At 43.1% G+C, this 20,376-nt stretch overlaps 1 protein-coding gene across 1 annotated transcript in view; it reads left to right on the forward strand.

The window, feature by feature from the left end:
* Window positions 1-5: 5 nt before the first annotated feature.
* Window positions 6-20,376, forward strand: part of RRP1B (ribosomal RNA processing 1B) — a gene marked incomplete at its 5' end in the record, with an annotated part of 38,813 nt that continues 18,442 nt past the window's right edge. The window contains 11 exons of the mRNA XM_019557116.1: window positions 6-141; window positions 4,115-4,197; window positions 5,295-5,352; window positions 6,648-6,733; window positions 7,814-7,875; window positions 14,657-14,786; window positions 16,137-16,201; window positions 16,757-16,920; window positions 17,910-18,001; window positions 18,608-18,705; window positions 19,983-20,002. Of these exons, the coding sequence (XP_019412661.1) occupies window positions 6-141; window positions 4,115-4,197; window positions 5,295-5,352; window positions 6,648-6,733; window positions 7,814-7,875; window positions 14,657-14,786; window positions 16,137-16,201; window positions 16,757-16,920; window positions 17,910-18,001; window positions 18,608-18,705; window positions 19,983-20,002 (994 nt within the window). The remainder of the gene's footprint in view (window positions 142-4,114; window positions 4,198-5,294; window positions 5,353-6,647; window positions 6,734-7,813; window positions 7,876-14,656; window positions 14,787-16,136; window positions 16,202-16,756; window positions 16,921-17,909; window positions 18,002-18,607; window positions 18,706-19,982; window positions 20,003-20,376) is intronic.

Genomic DNA, 20,376 nt, shown 5'->3' on the forward strand with positions numbered 1-20,376 from the left:
TGGCTCCCGCCGCCGCCGCCGTGCCGCCGCCGCCCGAGATCCAGTTCGCGCAGAGACTGGCCGCCAACGAGAAGCGGGTCCGGGACCGCGCCGTGAAGAAGCTGCGAGGCTACATCAGCGTCAGGACTCAGAGCCCGGCAGGTGAGGGCGGGGGTAAGCACGTGGTGGGGGAGGCGGGCACGTGGTGCCGGGCAGCTGCCCCAGGCTGGGGTGGGGGTGCTATGGGCACCCTGGGGGTAAAGGCTGGGCATGGACGGGTAAGCAATGCGCTCTGAGAGCATCACCCGCGGGAAAGGGAGATGGCTGGGGGGACAGGGTATAGGAGACGTGGGGCAGTGGGATCAGCTGGGATCCATCCACACGTGGGCTGTGGATAGGAGATGCTGCTGCAGCTCCTGCTGCTCAGGGGAGAGTTGGAAGCCTCTCCTGTTCTGGCCCAGACTTGGCTGAGTGGGTCGTTTTTGCTCCTGTTAAATGACCTTTCACTGAAGGAGGCCACTGTTTTTTTTCCTGCAGTAGCTGGGTAAATACGGAGGTGGCTGTTACCAGCTGCCAAGAGCAGTCTGTCTGCACTTTAACCACGTTTGTTTGGCATATGGTATATTGGGGAACCACGGGTATATAGCATGTTTGCCTTCATTCTCTGGAACTAAACCAGTGCAAGTGTTCCCCTGAACCCCTTCTGCCTCCTGTATGCATACACCTGACAGTAGTATGACCATTTATCCCTTATATTTAGCAGTCTGTATGCCAGTGCTTCCCAAACTTTTCCTCAGCATGACCCCATTTATGGCCCCATTTCCTCAGCATGGCCCCTCACTCCCAACCCACAGCCTCCCACCCCTACAACTCCATCTGCTGATGTTGCGACTCCATTTGAGGTTGTGACCCACAGTTTGGAAACTGCTGTTATATTATGTACTTTAACCAAAATGTTGCATGGTGCCTACAAGACTATCCATTGCCTATAGTCTATGAGAGGCCTTTTGTTAATTACTTGAAGTCATTAAAGATGAGTGATCCAGACCCCATCTAGCCACAGGGGGCTGCACATAGAGTGGGTGCTCCAAAGTTGATGATAGCTTTTGAGAGATTATAGGTTTCAGGCCCAGTTTAAATACTAAGTAGGGAATAGTGCAAGAACCAATAAGGTCTTTAGACCCAAAAGGAGATTTATTTTTGTTCCTTTTTTGTATATAGAGTAGGCAGACTTTTTTATGGGTGGAATTACAGTGAGGTTATAGTAGCACAGGTTCCTAATACAATGATGTAACTTGCCTTTAGTAACTCACTGGGGTAAACCACTGATATAGCACATTTGCCTTCGTTGTCCGGAACTAGACCAGTGCAAGATTTTCCCCCAATCCCCTCCACCCCTCATGTACATACACCAGGCCATAGTTATGACCATTTATTTGTCTGTTGTACTTAGCAGTCAGTATGCACTTTAACCAAAATGTTGCATGGTACCTACAAGCTTATCAGTTTCTTGTTATCTAAGACAGGCCTGTTGTTATAGGATTGCTAACAGTGTGGATGTCCTGTTTGAGAACAGATCAAGTGAAGATATCTGCTGTAGGAAAAGAGTATTAGATACTGATGGCATTGCATGCAAAATGTTACCCTTATGAAATATTTTTTAGAAGGCTATGAAAGTTAATGTCCTTTTATTATGGAACAATTCCCATTGACCCATTTAAAAGATGACATCATCTGTAGTAGGAATTTTGGAGGCATCAGTCATAATTCCAGAGTTGTGTTTACAGTTAAGCTTGCTTCTTGTTGCTACTGCTGCAGAAATTATTGATTTTGATGCAGTTAATACTGGGGTGAAACAGAGTAGAACGAGGCCCTGGAGTATGTATTCAGCCACTGACAATATCCAGGAGAGGGGAAAGCTTATTTCAGAGAAGTTGCTGAAAACCTGAAACTACTATGTTGGGATCCATGCACAGCCTAAACAGGGTAACTTATGTAAACACCCACTTTCTAGTCTTGTATGTGTTTGAACTTCAGAAGCTATGCTAAGCTAACAGGAATTGTCCTAAAGGCATATTGGCTTGATAGTCGCATTTCATTTATAGTTGTTAGGATTATTTAATATTTTCCAGGATTTAGAGAAGGCAATGAAGGTACTTGCTCTGATACCAGCTAAAATGTAATTACCAGTATATAATAATGGTAAAAACAACCCCTCCAACGAACAAACAAACCCTTCATCTTTTTCTCAAAACATGGTTCAGTAGTTAAACTGGATGCAGCATGAACATGTTGATCTGTAGCATGGTTCTCTTATTCTGGGCCTGACACTTTTCTGAGGGTGTGCTGTGGCACAGTAGTGAGAGCAGGGAAAATGTGCTGCAAAAATACTTGATTAGTACCAGATCTGGCCCACAGGGCAATGTCATACAGCCTGCAGGCCTTTCCACACATCCAGAAATTTGGTTGTGGGGGAGTGGTAGCAATTAACACTGTCGTTACTCTTCCTCTGCCAAATTTCTAAGCACTACATGGCATGCATGGATCCCAGCTGCACTGGCCCTATACAACAGGATTGAGCCCACCAACTGACCTGACACTGCTGATTCAGCCCACAGGACCAAAAGATCAGGCATCACTATGTATGTCTTTCATATACTAGTACATGTACATACACCTTTTTGGATGTAAGAGTGGAGTGCACCCTTAGTTTTAATCCAGAAAGAAAGTGTTCCTTGGGTATCAAAAGTTTGGGAAGCATGGATATACCAGTTTGAATGTTCTCTTTTTTCTTTTCTAGGTTAAAAATAGGACTGGGTGAGCAAGCTAAAACATTGTGATGTTTTACTGGGTACAGACTGATGCTCAGATCAAGTGTAATACCAAGGATATTACATGTGTTATATGTTAGCATCACATGCTAGTATTACATGTTTTAGCATCATAAGGATATTTTAAACCTCTTTCACCCTTCTACAATAGGTCCGATCACAGTTTTTATCGTCACTTCTAACAGATCCTAAAATACGAAGTTTTCAAAGTTGGCTTACTAATACAGTAAAAGTTCTGTTATCCAGGATCTTACAAGCTGGCATGCTCCACTAGCCAGCATGCTGGCTTGTAAGATAAAGTGAAACCAGAAGTACCCATGGTGGGCACTTCCATTTTCTCTGAGGCCCCATGACTTGGGGCAAAGCAGCTTGCTCTGCTGAGCCCCCATGGCCTGGGGGCATAAAAGGCTGTGCAGGGCTGCCTCCCTGTCCCACAGGGCCCATGGGAGGGGCCGCGATGTCGGAGGAGTGGTGGAGGGATGCCCCAGATGTGGTGGGAGAAGCACCGGCTGGGGCCACTCAGTTAACTGGCATATTTTGTTATCTGGCATCCCGCATTTGCGGGGCATGCTGGATAACAGAGCTTTTACCGTACTAGGACTTGAAGAAAAGTGACATGTTGTAATTTGGAAACCCTTGAATTCTTACTACAACTGGAAGAATTTTGAATAATTCAAATAATATTAATACTGTACCTCAAGTTTAATTGTAATTACAATGCATTTGTTGTATTTAATTATATGGCTTGACAACACAAGAAGAAGCATCTGCACTGATTATAAACAGGGACTCGCATTATCTTGTATCCTACTCAGGGTATTTTTGGACCAGTAGTGAAGTGAAACTTCTATTAAAAGCATTGCTTCCTCACCTTTTTTCCCCCAGGTTTTCAATTGGGCTTTCCCCACAGAATTAGATATGCTGTCATTCAAATTATTTTTTGGAATGGATACTAGAAAAAAATGCCATAGGGAATTGCACCCTATTGACAGGGGGATAAATCAGAATGACCAAACAGGCTTTTCCCATGTGTGACTTCCTCTGATACTCTATGAGCCTTGTATCATAAAGTATATGGTACAATAACAAGTCAGAAGCTTAAAGGTATGAAACCACTGCATTAACCAGACTTTTCATAAACAAAGTAGTAGTGCTAACTTTGACTCCATTCAAAATTGGAATGTTTGCTCTGAAGGAAAGGACAAAACTGAAAGAGGGAGGATTGAAAAACGAGAAATCTGTTTTTAAGCATTTGATGGAATTGTAAGGGTTTTTGTTCATAATTTTTGTTTTTTACACTTTAGGTGGCTTCAGCCAAGAAGAACTCTTAAAAATATGGAAAGGGCTATTCTACTGTGTGTGGATGCAGGATAAACCCCTGCTACAGGTATGGAAATCAGCTTTGTGTATATAAATAGACATCCTTCAAGAATGTGCGATGAGGGCACAGCACCTTTTCTTTTTGTTCAGGGAAAAATAACATTATAAGGACATGTGCTTATGAAGGAAATGTGGTTAAGCATGAGCATGTGGGAAAATTAATTGCAGCTGAGCCTCCTTGGCTAAAACATGACAGTAATACCCTTACTTCAATAGGAGCATTATTGGGCCTGAAGTTTTATGTCACTCTTCATGTAACTCTGTTTTAGATATGTACTTTATGGAAATATATTTGCTTTAGTATAACTGGCCACTGTTCATTAGCTCAGTTAATGAAGCAGGAACCCTTTGATTGAAACACATTCTGGTTTCTGAATTAAACCAGCTTAAAAGCTTGGGGGACAGGGTTCCCTCCTCTTCTGTCAGTCTAAATATCTCTGAGTCTTCATCCAGCACCAGCTTTCTTCTCTTAACATGTCTCCTGGTTTTATTTATATATTTATTTTTTCCTCCTTTTTGACAAGACTACTTTCATTGTGCTCAGCACGATGCAAACATAAAAGATGACTTTGGTTCTTGAGCTTAAATTGCTCCATATCATAGTAACATTGATCCTTCAATGTGTTTCATACTGCTCACGCAGTCAATATCCATTATAAACAATAGAGTGCCGTTTATAATCAATGCTTGTTAGGTTTTGCACTGATTTTGTAAACTCAGATGTGTGTGCTTGCATCCTGCCTCATAACCCAGTTGTATCTGCTGGAAGTCACACCTTCTATAGACCTATTGAGCTGAATAGGTCCTTAGCGTCCTTGAGGCTTCTTTTGCATTTGCATCCAAAAGACCAGATGGCAATTACACTACAATGGCAATTAAAAGAATATTTTCCAGCTCTGGGGAAATGTTGTCATATTCATGCCTACATAAGATTCTCAGTAGGGGAACACAAAATGTTGTTATCCATTTCTTCCTGCATATCTTTATTATGATGCTAACAGAGAAATTAATCAATGTTGTTTCCCTACAGGTAGGGTAGGAACATAAGTGGTGGGGTTTAAGCCTGAAACACAATGTGCTAACTCTGCCTTATTTATTTTTAAGGAGGAATTAGCAGATAATATTTCCCAACTTATCCATGTCATTCAGAACGTGGAGGCTCGTAAGTTTACTATTTTACTATTTTGTTATATTTCTTCTACCATTGTATTTGGTGGTTTTAATTAATTGTCTCAGAGTCCAGGAAAGACAGCCAAGTTTTTCTCTTCCACTATCATCCAAGATCTCTCTGTGATTTCATTATGTGAAGCAAGTGTTTTTCATGCTAATCTAATCTGCACCTGGGTTAGGGACAGAAGTTGCACATCAACCAGGATTAGTGATTGGAAACCAGTTCAAATCTGTAACACAGCAGAAGTTCAGTGCATGTCAACCTCTTTTAAAATGGCCAAACCAGTTTAAGATAAACATGAATGGACATAGTATCAAACTTAACTGATTTAGGTTAAATTGGTTTATTGAACTTCTGTCCCAGATCCCCTCCAGATTCAAGTTAACTCACCATCTCCCAGCATCCCAAGATGCTTTGCATCTCCCCATATCCCTTCCCCTGCAAGGTGGGCAGGCTAGCCTTTGCCCAAGCTGTCTGTTCCAGCTGAGCAGAGAGACATTCTGTAGCACCTCCTGGCTTCTTGTCGGAGCATCTGCAGGCATGTAGCTGCATTTCCAGAATCAAAAGTTTGTTCACTTGCTTATCAGTTAAATATACGCAGCTTAGACTAACCTGTGAAGACTGAATTGATTCAACCCTGGGCTTCTTGACTGTCTGTACTTAGCCCTGGGGTTGTTTGTGGTGTGCCAACAAGCATGCTCTTTACCAATCTGATGATGGAAGATGGTAAGAAAAGAGATGGGTAGCAAAACAAATTTTCCTTTTCCATTGATCTGCTGGGCATTTGGGTTTTTTTGGTTTTTATTTTTTTAATTGGGTAGTGAAGGTGGTCTTCTTCAAAGCAATTGAAAAAGAAGCAAATTAAAAAAAAAAAAAAGTCCACCTCCCTTGTGAGTTTTAAAGTCCCAGTATTAAGACTGTGCTGAAACATGTTGCTGAATCAGGACCAAAAGTGTAAGTGAGTGCAGAATTATTCTCTGCTCTGGCTTGCTCAGATTGGCATTTTGTGGAAATCAGTCATTCTAACTACTTGTCGCATATCCACGTAAGATGCTTACATGTTCCCTGTGGCACAAATGTTTGAGCACCTCTCACTCTGAAATGTGGCTATTCTTCCAGTGATCTTGAGTGTGTCTTCCCAAGTTAGCGCCTTAACCGCTGGACCCATATGTTGAGGAGTGTGGCTTTTTTCATGAAATTTGAAAAGCAGTCTCCATAAGCTTCTTTCAGTAACCTAGAATATTTTGGCATTGACCACGCAAATTGCTGTTCTCCTTCTGTTACAGGACACCTGTTCATTCAGACATTTTGGCAAACCATGAACCGTGAATGGAATGGGATAGACAGGCTGCGCCTTGATAAATACTACATGGTGATGATAAATTTTTGCACTTGCATTTCTTGTAGGCCCAGTTTTCATTGGCAGGACTGAGGTGGCATTGCAATGAAGAGTTGCTTTCTGCCTAAATGCTAACAAATGTAGCAAAAAACACTGTCATTCCTTTAGGGTACAGTGAAGGGACATTTACGTTGAGCAGCTTATTCTCTGCCATGGTAGGTTTAGAGGGTCTTCATGCTGTGTTTATATAAGGTCTTGGCTTGCAAGTGCTCATGCCTTTACTTAGCCTGATGCCATGTGGATTTTCCTCTGACTTCAGTAGGGCATAAAGTTGAGTCTTGTAATAGCATGCTGCTGCCACACCAGTGGACACCACACTATTAAAGCACACTACTTTGAGATCTTTCTGTTGGCCATATTACATAGTTGGTTCGATTTAAAAACAAGAACAGTGTATTACCTGTGGTAGTTAATTTTACCTCAACATATTAGAATTCCAACTACAGGAAATTCTATATTAAAACGAATTATAGGTCTGGGTAAACAAGCTCTTTGTGTTTAGAACATGCCTTCATAATGTCAGGTATTAATGGAAATGCACAATGAAATCACGTTAGCATTGTCTTTTCAAAGAGGAAGTTTAAGTGCAAAACCTGACGTTTATACAGTGATAAGCTAGAGAAATTAATTCTCCCCAAATAAGTAACACTCTTGTCTCTCAGTTAAATGTACATAAAACTTGGGCAAACTAAATGTTGCTGTGATCCATCATTTACTAGTATCTTCAGTTTGTTTGAATGTAGTGAACTGGGATTTTTTTGAGGGAAGATGCTGAGGAATTTGCACGGAGAGACGTGAGAGGGTATTTGCTGTATTTTATTTTGCATGACATGATGATGGTAAACAGTGACACTGTTTGAGCTAGAGATTGCACCACATAGTGGACAGACCTCTTATGTATACAAAAAAGGCATCTTTGCAGAAAACCCTGCTGTGTCTCATGAAGAAGCTTAACTAAAGAGACTGTCCATGTGGCTGTCTCAGTAGCTATTTTATTGAGTCTTGTTTACTTAGAGAACTGAAATGTTCTACAACAATTCTTCTGCTTTGTAGCTAATCCGTAGGATTTTGAAGCAATCCTTTGAGGTACTGAAAAGAAATGGATGGGACGAGAGGTAAGTAATTTTCTAGATGTAATTGTACTGTAAAGAAATTATATAACTTGCCTAGAAATGTACATATCTAAAGTAACATGATTTTGGTATGACCTCTTCTTTGGATTGCTCTTTCAGAAAATCTTTGTTCTATTTAAAACTTATTGACTGGTGCATTCTTTCTGCCCTCTAGCTAGTTATCAAGTCTAAGATGTAATAAGTGGAAACTGTTAAGATGCAAGTTTGCCTAAGGGATTAGTATAAATGTATGAGACATTGGGGGAAAGACTTAGGTCAGCGTATGTGTGTTACAGGTTGCTTGGAGCACCTGTCACTTCTAGAACTTAGGCAGGGGGGTAATTAGAGCATCACCTAACCAGAAGCCCGGGCTTGAGCCAGATAAGCCCAGGGCCTGAGTCAGTCAGGCAATCTACCCCTGAGTGCCACTGGGAGAGGAGCTCTTGGCAACAGGACTCCTGAGATGACCCCTGAGCTGGGGTAAAGACCATTGAGCCTGGGAACAGCCAGGGAACAGATATGCCTGGGACCAGGACTGGGTGAGCCAATAGCCTAGAGAGGGGCAGCAGAGAGCAGGGTGCCAGAAGCCCAGCTAGCAAATAGAGCAGCGTCTGAGAGGAGCAAGGCAGGCCTTGAAACAGATAGCCCTGGGGGCAGAGGCAGTGGCCCCAGAGGACTGGTGATGAGCATCACCTGGTGGTTATGGAAGGGACTGCAGGGAAGGCATTGCGGTTCCAGCTGACCCAGCGAGAGACATAGGGTCCAGAAGAATAGAGGGCCTGGGGCCCAGAGGGAGAGAGCCTGAACCCATAGAAGGGCATAGTGTGGGGACAGAGCGGACCTTGGAAGAAATAAGTTTGGGGTCCCAGGGACAGAGAGAGATGCACATGCAGAGCTTGAGCCAAGGAAGGACTACTTGGGAGAAGGTCTGGTGCCTGGTGGTGACCAAGGGGGACTAGGGTGCACTGAGGGGCGCTCCAGTGCCTTGGGGCCTGTCAGAGGGCAGAATGTGGGGCTGAAGGACTTGAGCCCAGAGAGAGGGCAGTGTGTCAGCAGCTGAGTAAAGGGCCCAGCTAGAGACTGGCAGGGCCTGGGAGCCCAGAGATCTCACATAGCTTAGGAGCAGGGTTAGGGCCTTGGAATAGATAGGCCAAAGATCAGAGGTTACAGTTGGAAACCAAGGAACCCAAGGAGCCCGTAGCCCAGGAAGGACATGAGTTAGCAAATCATTTGCAAGCCACGGGAGTAGGTATTGAGTAGGATGGAGTGCCTTGGTCATAAGAGTAAGACCGGGGTTGGGAAGCCCTGGGGTAGCCTTCCTTTCATCAGAAGTTAATAACATAAAGGTGTGTTGGGCAAGTAAAAAGGGAGAGGGCCCCAAAAGGAGCCAGGTTGGCAATGGCTGAGTAGCCACCCGGGGGCATTGCAGCCACCACTGGGAGGAGCAGTTGCTACAATGTGTATACATTTACCCCAAAACTTTTATCATGATCATAGGAGAGTAGGGCTGGAAAGGACCTTGCAAGGTCATATAGTCCAGCTTCCTGCTTAAGGCAGGATCATCCCTGATTAAACCATCCCAGCCCAGTGTCTGTCTAACCAGCTTTGGAAAGTTTCCAAGCATGGAGATTCCACAGCTTTTCTAGGTAACCTGTTCTGCCCTTATAGTTAGAAAGTTCCTCGTATTCCAACTTAAATTTCCTCTGCTGCTACTTGAGTCCATTGTTCCTAGTCCTGTTCCCTATGGCCACGGAGAAAAACCATCTCCATTGTCTCTATAATTGCCCTTCAGGTATTTGAAGACTGCTGTCAAATCCCTCCTCAGTCTTCTCTTCTTCAGGCTAAATAGCTCTAGCTTTTTTCATCTTCTCCTGGACTCCTTTTCCCCTCAGACCAGGGGCAGGCAAAGAAAGGACCTGTGGGTTGGATGCGGCCTGCAGGGCTCCTAAAAAGTTTAGAAAATTAATATTTATCTGCTCCTGGCTGCCTGTCAAAGATGACAGGAGCATGAGGCAGTAGGACCCACGGGAAACCTGCAGAGCCCAGGAACAAGACCAGCCCAGCCATACCCCACCCCCAGCCCCCTCCTATCCTGCCCCCCAACCGGAAGCCTCTGCCTGTGGCCACTTTCACTGCTTCCCTGCATGTCTGCTCCAGCACCCCATGGCCCCTGGCTGCATTGCCAGAGCACAAGGCCTGTGCCAGTCCCTGGGGTTAAGAGCAGGAGGTTTATGTGTGTTCATGGGCAGATCCCACATGCCCACCCCACCATACATGTGCACCCACTCCTTCCACTGCCATACATACAGACACCCACACCCCTCCCCCAACACATTCCCCCACAAACCTACATGTTCCCTCACCCCACACACCTATCCACCCCCCCCACAAAACCCCCACCCATGTACCCAAACACCCACAGCCCCCATAAACCTATACTTACCCCTACCCCCCTCCACAATATACAAGAGTAAGACTTCATTTTAAGCTATTGTGCAATCACCTCTGTGTACACACACACAAATGCATGTAAGTTGGGACAGAAATATTTTTTGAAATCAAATGAATGTCTGTTGTAGCTGTGGGATTTTTAGAATATAATTTGGTATTTTTCTGGTTCTGGAATGGCAAAACCCCTTGCTGAAAGGATTATTTCCAGGGGCAAAGGGAGGGACTTCTGGTGGCAAAAGTCAGGGGTTAGGGGTGGGACTTCCAGTCCCAAGATGGTGACCAGGGGGTGGGGCACCTGTCAAGAGGCAAGGCTACTCATGCAGCCCTCAACAGTTTGTCACAACTCATTAAGCGGCCCTTTGCCCAAAATAATTGCCTGCCCCTGCCTCAGACCTACTTTGCAGGGTACCTGGCCCTCTGATTTTTTTCCCTGAGTTTGCTAAAGTCTGCTTTTCTTGATTTCAATGTCGTTATTCTTCTCTTCATCCTTCTTCCTCTTTGGATCTTGAACACTCTCATTTCCTGGTTGCTGTCACCCAAGTTAATGTTCCATCTTCACATTCTCAAGTAATTCCTCCGTATTTATGGGTAGCAAGTCAAGAAGAGCTTCCCTGCTAAGTTCGCCTCTACCGTCTGTACTAAAAAGTTATCCCAAACACACTTCAAGAATTTGCCAGACTGCTTATGCACTGCTGTTTCCCTCCCAGCAGATGACCTGACAATGAGCCTTGTCTGTAGTGACTGTCTTTTGGTAAGAGCAGCTTGTAGTTCAGTCTGTCACTATAAAATTACTTTCTTATTCCTTGGACACATCAAAGTGTTTTGTTTAAACACCTTTGCAAATGGCAACTCTTAAGTCCAGTTTCCTTATTCAGTCTAGAGCTCTCATGTCCAGCCTGCAGAATAGGCCTGCTTTAACACTGACTTCAGAACATTTAGCTTCTAATTAAACCCTTAAAAACTTTTACTGAGAGTTGAGGTGGTCTAGTGCATTTCATACCTTTTCACAGTGTTAAGTACAGCTGTGTTTTGCCAGAAAACAAGAAATTCAGTGTTTAGTTTCAAATAGTGCTACCTGAATTTTGCCTTCCTTGAGCAATACTCCAACAGGCCCATAACTGGGAGGGAAAGGAGGTGTGAGACAAACAGGTGTTAGAGGTGCCTCCTAGTAGGTGAGCTCTGTTGGGTGGTCTTATACTTTTTTGCTAAACATGGCAAGTGCGTGTTGTGCATGATAAAACTGAGCCTGTTTTTATACCAACTACTTTAAAGTTGCTAAATGTTACACCCCCTCTTCTCTTGCCTTGAGAATTTCTTCCTTGATGTTGCCACTATTTATATCTTGGTAACCCCTGAATGCTGCTGTCATGCCAGTCACCAGACGGCAGGTCAGGCCCATCGTGCACATCTGCAGGCACCTTCTACAGAACTCAGTGCTCCAGTGGGAGAGAAGTAATCCTTCCACGTAGCCATGAACCTCTCCTCTCATAATTGTGGATGGCTCTAGCAGCCTGCTATGTCATCCCCCCACCCTTCCACAGCTGGAGCATGTACAAGTAAATCCTGGGATTCAGATCTGTGGAAGAGGTCACAAGCAGCAGCATGGTTTATTCTCTGTTTTATAGTAGTCATTCTCTATTTTACTGTAGGGCTCACTTGAAAGAATTATTTTGTGTAGTAGTGCTGCTTCTAGGTTTTTGATTTGCAGGGGTGTCTTGACATTAGCTGTGTATTTCTTGGCTTTTAGAGAATAAGATGCAGGTGTGCTTGATATTTTGGAAGGGCATATGGCGAACTTAACCTTGTGTTAACAGAGTTTCCCAACGTGTGTGGTGTTCTCATGTGCCAAAGCCAGTTTTCTCTTGGATCCATTGCTTCCACAGCCATGATTACCCCAGCCACATAAAGCAATAGCTGCATATTGGTCTGCTGATAGCCTCTGCATCCTCTCCTCATCTCCCCTCAATCTGCTTGTCCAAAACATCCCTGTTGTCTTTATTCAGCCCTCCTCCCTGTGAATTGCTGGGCTTTGGCATAGGACCCACAGGTTGAGATGCTGTGGGGGAGGCTACAAGGTTTATCATACAGAGTTAGTGCAGAGTCCCTTGGAAGGAGAGAGACAGAAATGGGAAACCCATAGATAAGAGGAGATTGGCAAAACAGAAGCCCCCTTCCTATATATTCCGCTTACTCCTTAGGCCTGTGCTGCTCTCATTTTTATTTTCTTCTAAGCAGCAGCATCAAGGAAAAGAGTCACATGGAGCCCTCTTCCTGCTGCTGCACATCTTGGGGAAGGGGAGGGGTTATTGATTCTCTCCAAGTGGCAGTGAGAAGGCAAATTGAGGAGTCTGTTCCCTTGGCTAGGTAGAGCAGCAGTGCAAAGATATATCACAGAGAGAGGGCACAGATAGATGTGCTTCCCTTTTTTAGACCCGCTTCATCCAAAGTATGCCACTAGAGGTGCCCAGCTTGACCCAATTTAGGGATTTGAGCTGTGTCAGGTTTTCCGAGTTTCCGACCCTTTTGAAGATCATCCCTTACTTAAAGAATGTAGAGAAACTTTTAAAAATCGGGTTCTCAAGATTTAAATGATCAAGCTGGGGTTTAAGAAGGGTTTGAAGGATTTCTTGAGTAAGGAGCTCTGACTAGCACTGTGTATATGTCTCTTGGTAGCTGGCTAGATCTAGGGACCAAAATTTTGTAAGGAGCAGAGCCTAACCCTTTCAAGTCTCTCTAATCCTGATGCAGCTGCAACACTCCTTTTTCTCTGACTGTCCTGGTAGCCCATTCATCTTTGTCCCCTCGCTGTGCACTAAGAAGTTATACAACTGTCTTGATGAAAGGGGCAGCCCTGTACAATCTTCCCTTGACAAAAATCACTCAGTGGTGTGCTGTTCCCTGATCATGCTCTGTCCTCTCTTTCTTGGTTACTGCTTTCCCTGAAGTTAGGCCATTTCAGGTCCCCACTCTGTGTAAAGGTAGTGTCTTTGGCAGTGCTATTGAAGGAAGATCAGAATCTGCAGGGTAAATTTTAGGGCACTTATGTTCTCCCACGGAACAGAAATGTTGGGCTGTGGCAGGATCTGAAAAAGGTGCCCCTGCAGAATGGAGACAGAACAAGGAGCACTCAAAATGGAAGGTTCTCTACCTTGGGAGGAAAAATCTGCAGCATGCTTATAGGCTCGGCAGTGCTATGCTGGCTAGCATTGCGGAAGAAAGAGACTTGGGGGTCATCATTGACCACAAGATCATGAGCCTGCAATGTGATGCTGCGGCTAGTAAAGCGACCAAAACGCTGGCGTGCATCCATAGATACTTCTCAAGCAAATCCTGGGACATTGTTCTCCCCTTGTACTCAGCCTTGGTAAGACCGCAGCTGGAGTATTACGTCCAGTTTTGGGCTCCACAATTCAAAAAGGATGTGCAGAAGCTTGAGAGAGTCCAGAGGAGAGCCACGTGCATGATCAGAGGTCAGGAAAACAGACCTTACGACGACAGGCTGAGAGCCATGGGGCTCTTTAGCCTGGAAAAGCGCAGGCTCAGGGGTGATCTGATGGCCACCTATAAGTTTATCAGGGGTGACCACCAGTATCTGGGGGAACGTTTGTTCACCAGAGCACCCCAAGGGATGACAAGGTGGAATGGTCATAAACTCCTGCAAGACCGTTTCAGGCTGGACATAAGGAAGAATTTCTTTACTGTCCGAGCCCCCAAGGTCTGGAACAGCCTGCCATTGGAGGTGGTTCAAGCACCTACGTTGAACACCTTCAAGAGTAAATTGGATGCTTATCTTGCTGGGATCCTATGACCCCTACTTACTTCCTGCCCTTTAGGCAGGGGGCTGGACTCAATGAACTTCCCAGGTCCCTTCCAGCCCTAGTGTCTATGAAATCTATGAAAACAGTATCTAAGGTAGCACTGGAATTTGAGAAACTGGGTATTGCTTAGAGTCAGTGACTACAGCATGCTCTCTTGAGTTACCCAGTTTCTGGAGAGCTAACATGTTTATACTGGGGTAACTTGCATCATGATTTTGTACACTAGTGTAAATTACGCTGGGACTTGGAGATAAGTAGCTCTTCTTGCTAGGTGCTGATACAGTGCCTTCCCACTAGGTGGCAGGGGAGCAAGTCACAGCACGCTTCAGCAAATGCTATTCTGGATAGATTAAGTCTGACAACACCTAAAATAAGATTTGCAACTGGATTTCTCTGTGTGATACCTTTGTTTCCCACATGCAACAAACCCACTTGTGAAATAGTGTTATCTGACACACTACTCGCAGCAAATTGATTCGCAATTAAATATATGTATCATATTTGTTTCTTTCCAGTCTAACTGAACCATTCCTGGAGCTACTAATGAAAGAAATTATGCACCCAGAGAGTAATGCACCCAGTGGAATAAGATTCCATTTTATTGACATCTATCTGGATGAACTGTCTAAAGTTGGAGCCAAAGAGGTAGAAAACTCATGATTGATGGAGCTGTGCTGTGCAAGTCTCCTCTAAAACAAATTAAATTCTTTTTAAATGTATTTCCTCTATGTTGAACTCTTTTAAGTGGCCATATTCATGTTGAAGAAGCTGCTAAAATCCTCTTTAATTCTCAGTGTTTCTCTTTGCTTTTCTCTTGACTTGGATAAGGAGCATAGATTAGCTGATTCTCGTGTCCTGGTCCTCCAGCTGTAGGCTTGAAATATAGGGAGGGGAAGTGCGTTGATTCTTGTTCCTTTTTATTTAGAAATACAGTACGAAAAGAAAAACCCAACCTTTTTTTTCCACATGTGTTAATATTAATCAGTCTCTGTTTTTTACAAAAAACTCAAGCTGGAATCCACAGGTGACCTGCCCCTTCATGCCATTATGTTGCAGAGTTTTGGAAATCTGCTTCCAAACCAGAAGTTGTCTCCACTAAGTAGAGGTGTCTGTGGTTACAGGCATGTATGTTGATTAACTGCATCAGAAGGAAAGCTTCTGATACAGAGGAAGTATCTACAATCACAGCCCTTATTTTGCAACAGTTCGTGCTCTCCCAAAATTGCATAGGACTCTCAAGGCCAAGGATTAAGATCTTCAGAGCAGTTGATAGGGCTTGGATTTCTTTTAATGAAAGATGTATGTACATCGCTTGTACCACATTGAAAAATCTCCAGCTATCCTTCTAAACGGAGCCTAGCATAGAGGTCCAGTCTTCCTGGCCAGTGCTGTTATATTGATAGGTCTGTAAGTTAAAGTTGGGTTCAGAAGACTTCCAGGTCTTAGCTGCTGCTCCACTGCAGGCTCCCTTTGTACTCTAAACAACACTTCACAAAATTAACATCTTGGACAGCCCCCTGTGTGAATGTGGTGTCCAACAAATAGCACAGCCCTTAATCAAAAACTCCAATCTTTACAAAGCCCAGACGAGGTAAATAGAATCTGCACATTAAGCAATTAATACCAGACAGTGGCTTATAGATTTGGAAATTGATATCTGATGCCATATGAAATGAGATGTTCTTGTGCCAAGTTGCATGAGTTTTCTCCACCTTGCCTCTCCACCTGTGAAATGAGCTTTTAAATATTATGTAGCTTAATATATCAGTGCTTGCAAAGCATTCTGGGTTTCTATAGCTGTTTCATCCGCAATCTGGAGGGCACTGGTCATAAATATGTTGCTAGTTGCATATGTCTATTTTAGTGGGAAAATGTACTAGAAGTTCAGGCACATCTCCTTAGAGAGATCTTCCTCGTGACTATCTACAGTGAATTAGAATAGGTATATTAAATAGCTACTGTATACCAACTCTTTTTGCTTTCTGATTTTTCCAGCTTACAGCAGATCAGAATCTCAAATTTATTGAACCTTTCTGCAAAATTGCTGCCAAATCAAAGGAGTAAGTTCAAAAGCTGGTTATTCAATTTTTTTTTCTATCTGTTTTGTTTGACATTAAGAAGTAGGAAGGCATTTCAAGTAGTGATAAACACACAGACTGAAAAAAAACCCTAAAGACTTAAGCTCACTGAGGAGGAAGGGTACTGAAAGCAATCACATGGGCAGGCATATGAAACTGAGTTAACTCCTTGCCTTCTCAGTTGTACGCAAGGTGTATTTTAATATAGGAACAGTGTCTACCTCTGTTTGTGCAGTACCTAACATAACAGAGATCTAATTCTGGTCAGATTTTTTAATTGCTTTTATCATATAAAGAAATTTAACAAGCACCAGTAAAATTTTAAATGCTAGATGAAATGCTAAATGGTGGGGATGTCTTTGAAACTGAGAAATTCCTGTTCAATGGTACACTCTTTCCTCACCCCCCCCCCCAAAATGCTTCTTCCTCCTCCCTCATCTTCAAAGGTTTGTTCTTATTTTAATGTTTAATGGAAGGAAAATGGGGGCCTAATGCTGTGTTCATTTCTTCATGCCACTTCATACTCTTTTATAACAGTCGTTACATGATGCAAGCAATAGCTCGGGGTATCTTTGAAACCATTGTGGATCAGTCCCCTTTTGCCATTGAAGATCTAATGAAAGAAGTGAAAACAAACGGGGGTGGTGTTGACCTATCTGAAGAAGATGAATTGAAAGATGAAGAAGGGGTAATGGCCAAAGGTAAAGAAAATGTGATAAAAATTAACCCAGACTTGGAAAGACCAGGGTACCCAAAGAGCTAAGGTTCAAAAACCTTATTCCAGTGATTTCTCAGTCCGCATGCTCCAGCATCCTGGAATGCCTTGAGATCTTTTTATGGGTGCCATGCAGTGTTAATGCTATTAGGTGTGCAAACATCACCACAAGATAACTCAGAGATTTCAAATAGGAATTCATGTTAAAAACATTCTGACCTGCTGTGGCCTTTCTGAGTTCTTTGCAGCAAAAAATCTACTGTTCTTCTGTAGTAAAAAATCAAGTGAAAATAGAGAACTGACATTTTCTGAAGGGTGCTTGGAGTCTATCAAGATGTGCCTTGAATCTAAAAAGGTTGAGAACCACTGGTCTATACTCTTAAATTATGTCTGCCTCCAACCACCTCAGAGTATTCAGGATGGTACAAGAACAGTAAATTTTGCCTCTCCTTTTTTTTGGATGATCTCATACCCCAAAGAATCATAAACGTATAAATTACAAAAATCTCAATACTCCCTTTTTGTTCAATATAGTGCAATATTTCAGCATATGTACTGCATCAGCTGTATGTAACTTGACATACAGGACTAGAAAAAGAACTTTTTCACTTCAGTTTTCCTTTACTGCTGGCACAGTCGTTTCCAAGACCCAGAAATAATACTACGGCCATGCAATGTACAGGAATTTTTTGTCAGATCCAAACTGCCTTGATAGACAGCTATGTATTATCCAAAATTTAAAGAGCGGGGAATGAAGGTATAGAGAATCTGTTCCCTGTCATTGTTAAAGCAAGGAAAACTACTCTTGTTTCACCTCTCAGCCATCTGCCAGGTGAAGGCTGCTTCCCATTTCCGTGCACAGGGAGATGATTGGCTTTACTGCAGCCCAAGTACTCTTCTGCACTCATTGTCTTAGACTGCTTTTCCTGTTCTGGCGAACTGAGTTTTAAAATCCAGCCTTTTTCATAACAACAGACAAACATTTGTCAAGAAAATCAATACAGGACCCTGAAAAACGGGAGGACTTTTCTGAGGATGCTGATGAAGACATTGGGCCTGTTCTCCAGGTTTGTGGCTTTCCTACCTTGTATTTTCAGGTGATGAATGCTCGTAAGTAACTGTGCATCTCTTTATTACTTACTGGCTACTAAAGCCAGGGACCAGACAAAGAATGCAGCAAGCATGTCACAGTCTGGCTGTAACTATCTTCAGTTTAATAGTCTATAAATAACACATTCCTTATGAGTAAGTGACTGAAAAACAAATCTGTGCACTAAATTCCATAGTCTCTCCTCTCCCCCACCTCCTTTCCTCTCCGTCACCCTCCACAGGAGGTAAAGTAATTCAGGCTGTAAGAGCAAAACCTTGTTCTGCTTGTCCCAGGAGCTAGTACATATCTTACTTTTGTTTTCAGTGTGAATATTAGGGTAGGAATTTGCAGAAGAGATTTCAAACTCATCCAGCTCTGAGAGCCAGATTAGTGGGGGGGTGGCGGGGAAGCAGGGACACATGCAGGTATACACGGGAATAGATTTTTGACAAAGCAAAAGATATAAAGAAATCAGAAATAGAAAAAGCATATGCATCTTGAAGTATTTATAACAGCAGATGCATTGGGTCATTTGCTGTAATCAATTAACTACAGAAGCCATATTCTGTGTTGTTTTTGACAGTTTGACTATAAAGCTGTTGCCGACAAGCTCTTTGAATTGGCAAGCAGAAAAAATACCCCTGCCTGTAACAGAAAACGCCTGTACAAATTGGTCAAAAAGTAAGTTCTCTTGAGAGAGAATTTGTGTGACGCTGACTTGTCTAAATAGATGTATTTTCCTTTTCTCTCTGCCCCCTTCCTAACCACATCCACAAGACTCTTAACAAAAATATGTCCATTTCGTTATTGTCTGGACCAGTATAGAATGAGATGGTTCCTTAAAATATGTGGTATATACAAGAACAAGAGCTGCTTACGGATCTAAAAAAATAGAAACAAAATGGCACTTTAAATTTGACACTCCTCTGTACCGAGCCCAGTGCATGCCCAGAAGAAGCATCATGTTAGCTGGACTGGCTCTCCCAGTGTCTGTATGGATTGGATGCTTTAGCAGGGTTTTTGTGGTGTTTTTATCTAATAGCTGATTGAATTGGCTATTAGATAAAAGCGTCAAAAAGCCCCACTGAAGTGCCTTACCTACACAGGACTGGGTCGAACTAATGCACTGCTTCTTCCAGTAATGTCTGAGGTTTTTTGGGTTTTATCACTTCTTTCATCAGCAAAGATGTCTGTCACGTGCATATATGTATGGATCTGACACTCTTCACAGAGTTCTAGGAACTAGAGCTGGACAAGGCTCTTTGTCTTGTCTGTACCTCCATGGCAGTTTAGGATTGTTGCTGACACTGCATTCTGAAGTGCTGTGTCCTGTTCCATGCAGAGTATTTTAAACTGATAATTATTCTGCATTTTCTTTTGTGGAACTTCTCTCTACTTTCTTAGTCTGTATCTGCATTATAAGTGGATGGTGTAACTATATAACATATTTTGACAAATCTTTCTCTACCTGGCTTGGGTGACATAAGCACTGAAGCCTCAGGGGTTCAAGCTTGAGAACAGTGTACAAGCCCACCCAGGAGGGTAGAGTATGTGTTTGGCAGCTGAAACTCATATCACCATGGCTTCCCTGTTCTTTGTACCGTAGCAAGCTAAATTAAAGCTCATGCAAGTACATTTACATGTGCTGCAATGAAGCTTTCTGATGGTAGTATGGACTGCTGCTTCTTCAGGGTTTCCAAGAATGCTGCTCAGACTAGAAATGAAGGAGCAGGGTTACATCTCACGTTCTCAAAGATGTCTGCATCACTTTAAGTGCTTGGATTTCAGAAGCAAAAATCCTGGATGAAACCAGCCTTATATTTACTCCCTTCTCCCTCATTTCTTGTGCTGCCCTGTAAATGGGGACTGTCTGTAATAAATACAAGAGCTGGGAGGTGGTAACATTTTCATTAAATACTGCTGTAACAATAATGATTTCTTTTTAACTTCTGTTTCAGATTCCAGGACCTCGCAGAAGGTGAGCATTGAGCAGTACAAAAGATATCGTGAAAGGATTCATGTCATTTTGATTTACCACATGTTACAAAACTGTCTCCACATGGGGCTTTAACCTGTGTTTTAAAGGGGTCGAGTTTTGGAGGCATAACTTGCTCCACTTCACAAGGGAGGCCACATCCCTATCTCTAATTCTTTAGAATTTGGGCAGCATCATAGTACTATGGACATGAGAGGGTCATGCCTTTTTGTTTGGATTTTTTTCTCCTTAAATGAAAAACATAGTTACTTTGATTTAAAATAATGGAGAAACTGCACACTCCTATAGTGCATTCAGTATGCTGCTGGGTGAATTGAGTAGAGATTTGGCGTTGCTTGTGGGCTACATGTTGTGAG

This window comes from Crocodylus porosus, unplaced genomic scaffold (genome assembly GCF_001723895.1).
Source record: "Crocodylus porosus isolate Cpor-Errol unplaced genomic scaffold, CroPor_comp1, whole genome shotgun sequence".
Taxonomy (NCBI): Eukaryota; Metazoa; Chordata; order Crocodylia; family Crocodylidae; genus Crocodylus; species Crocodylus porosus.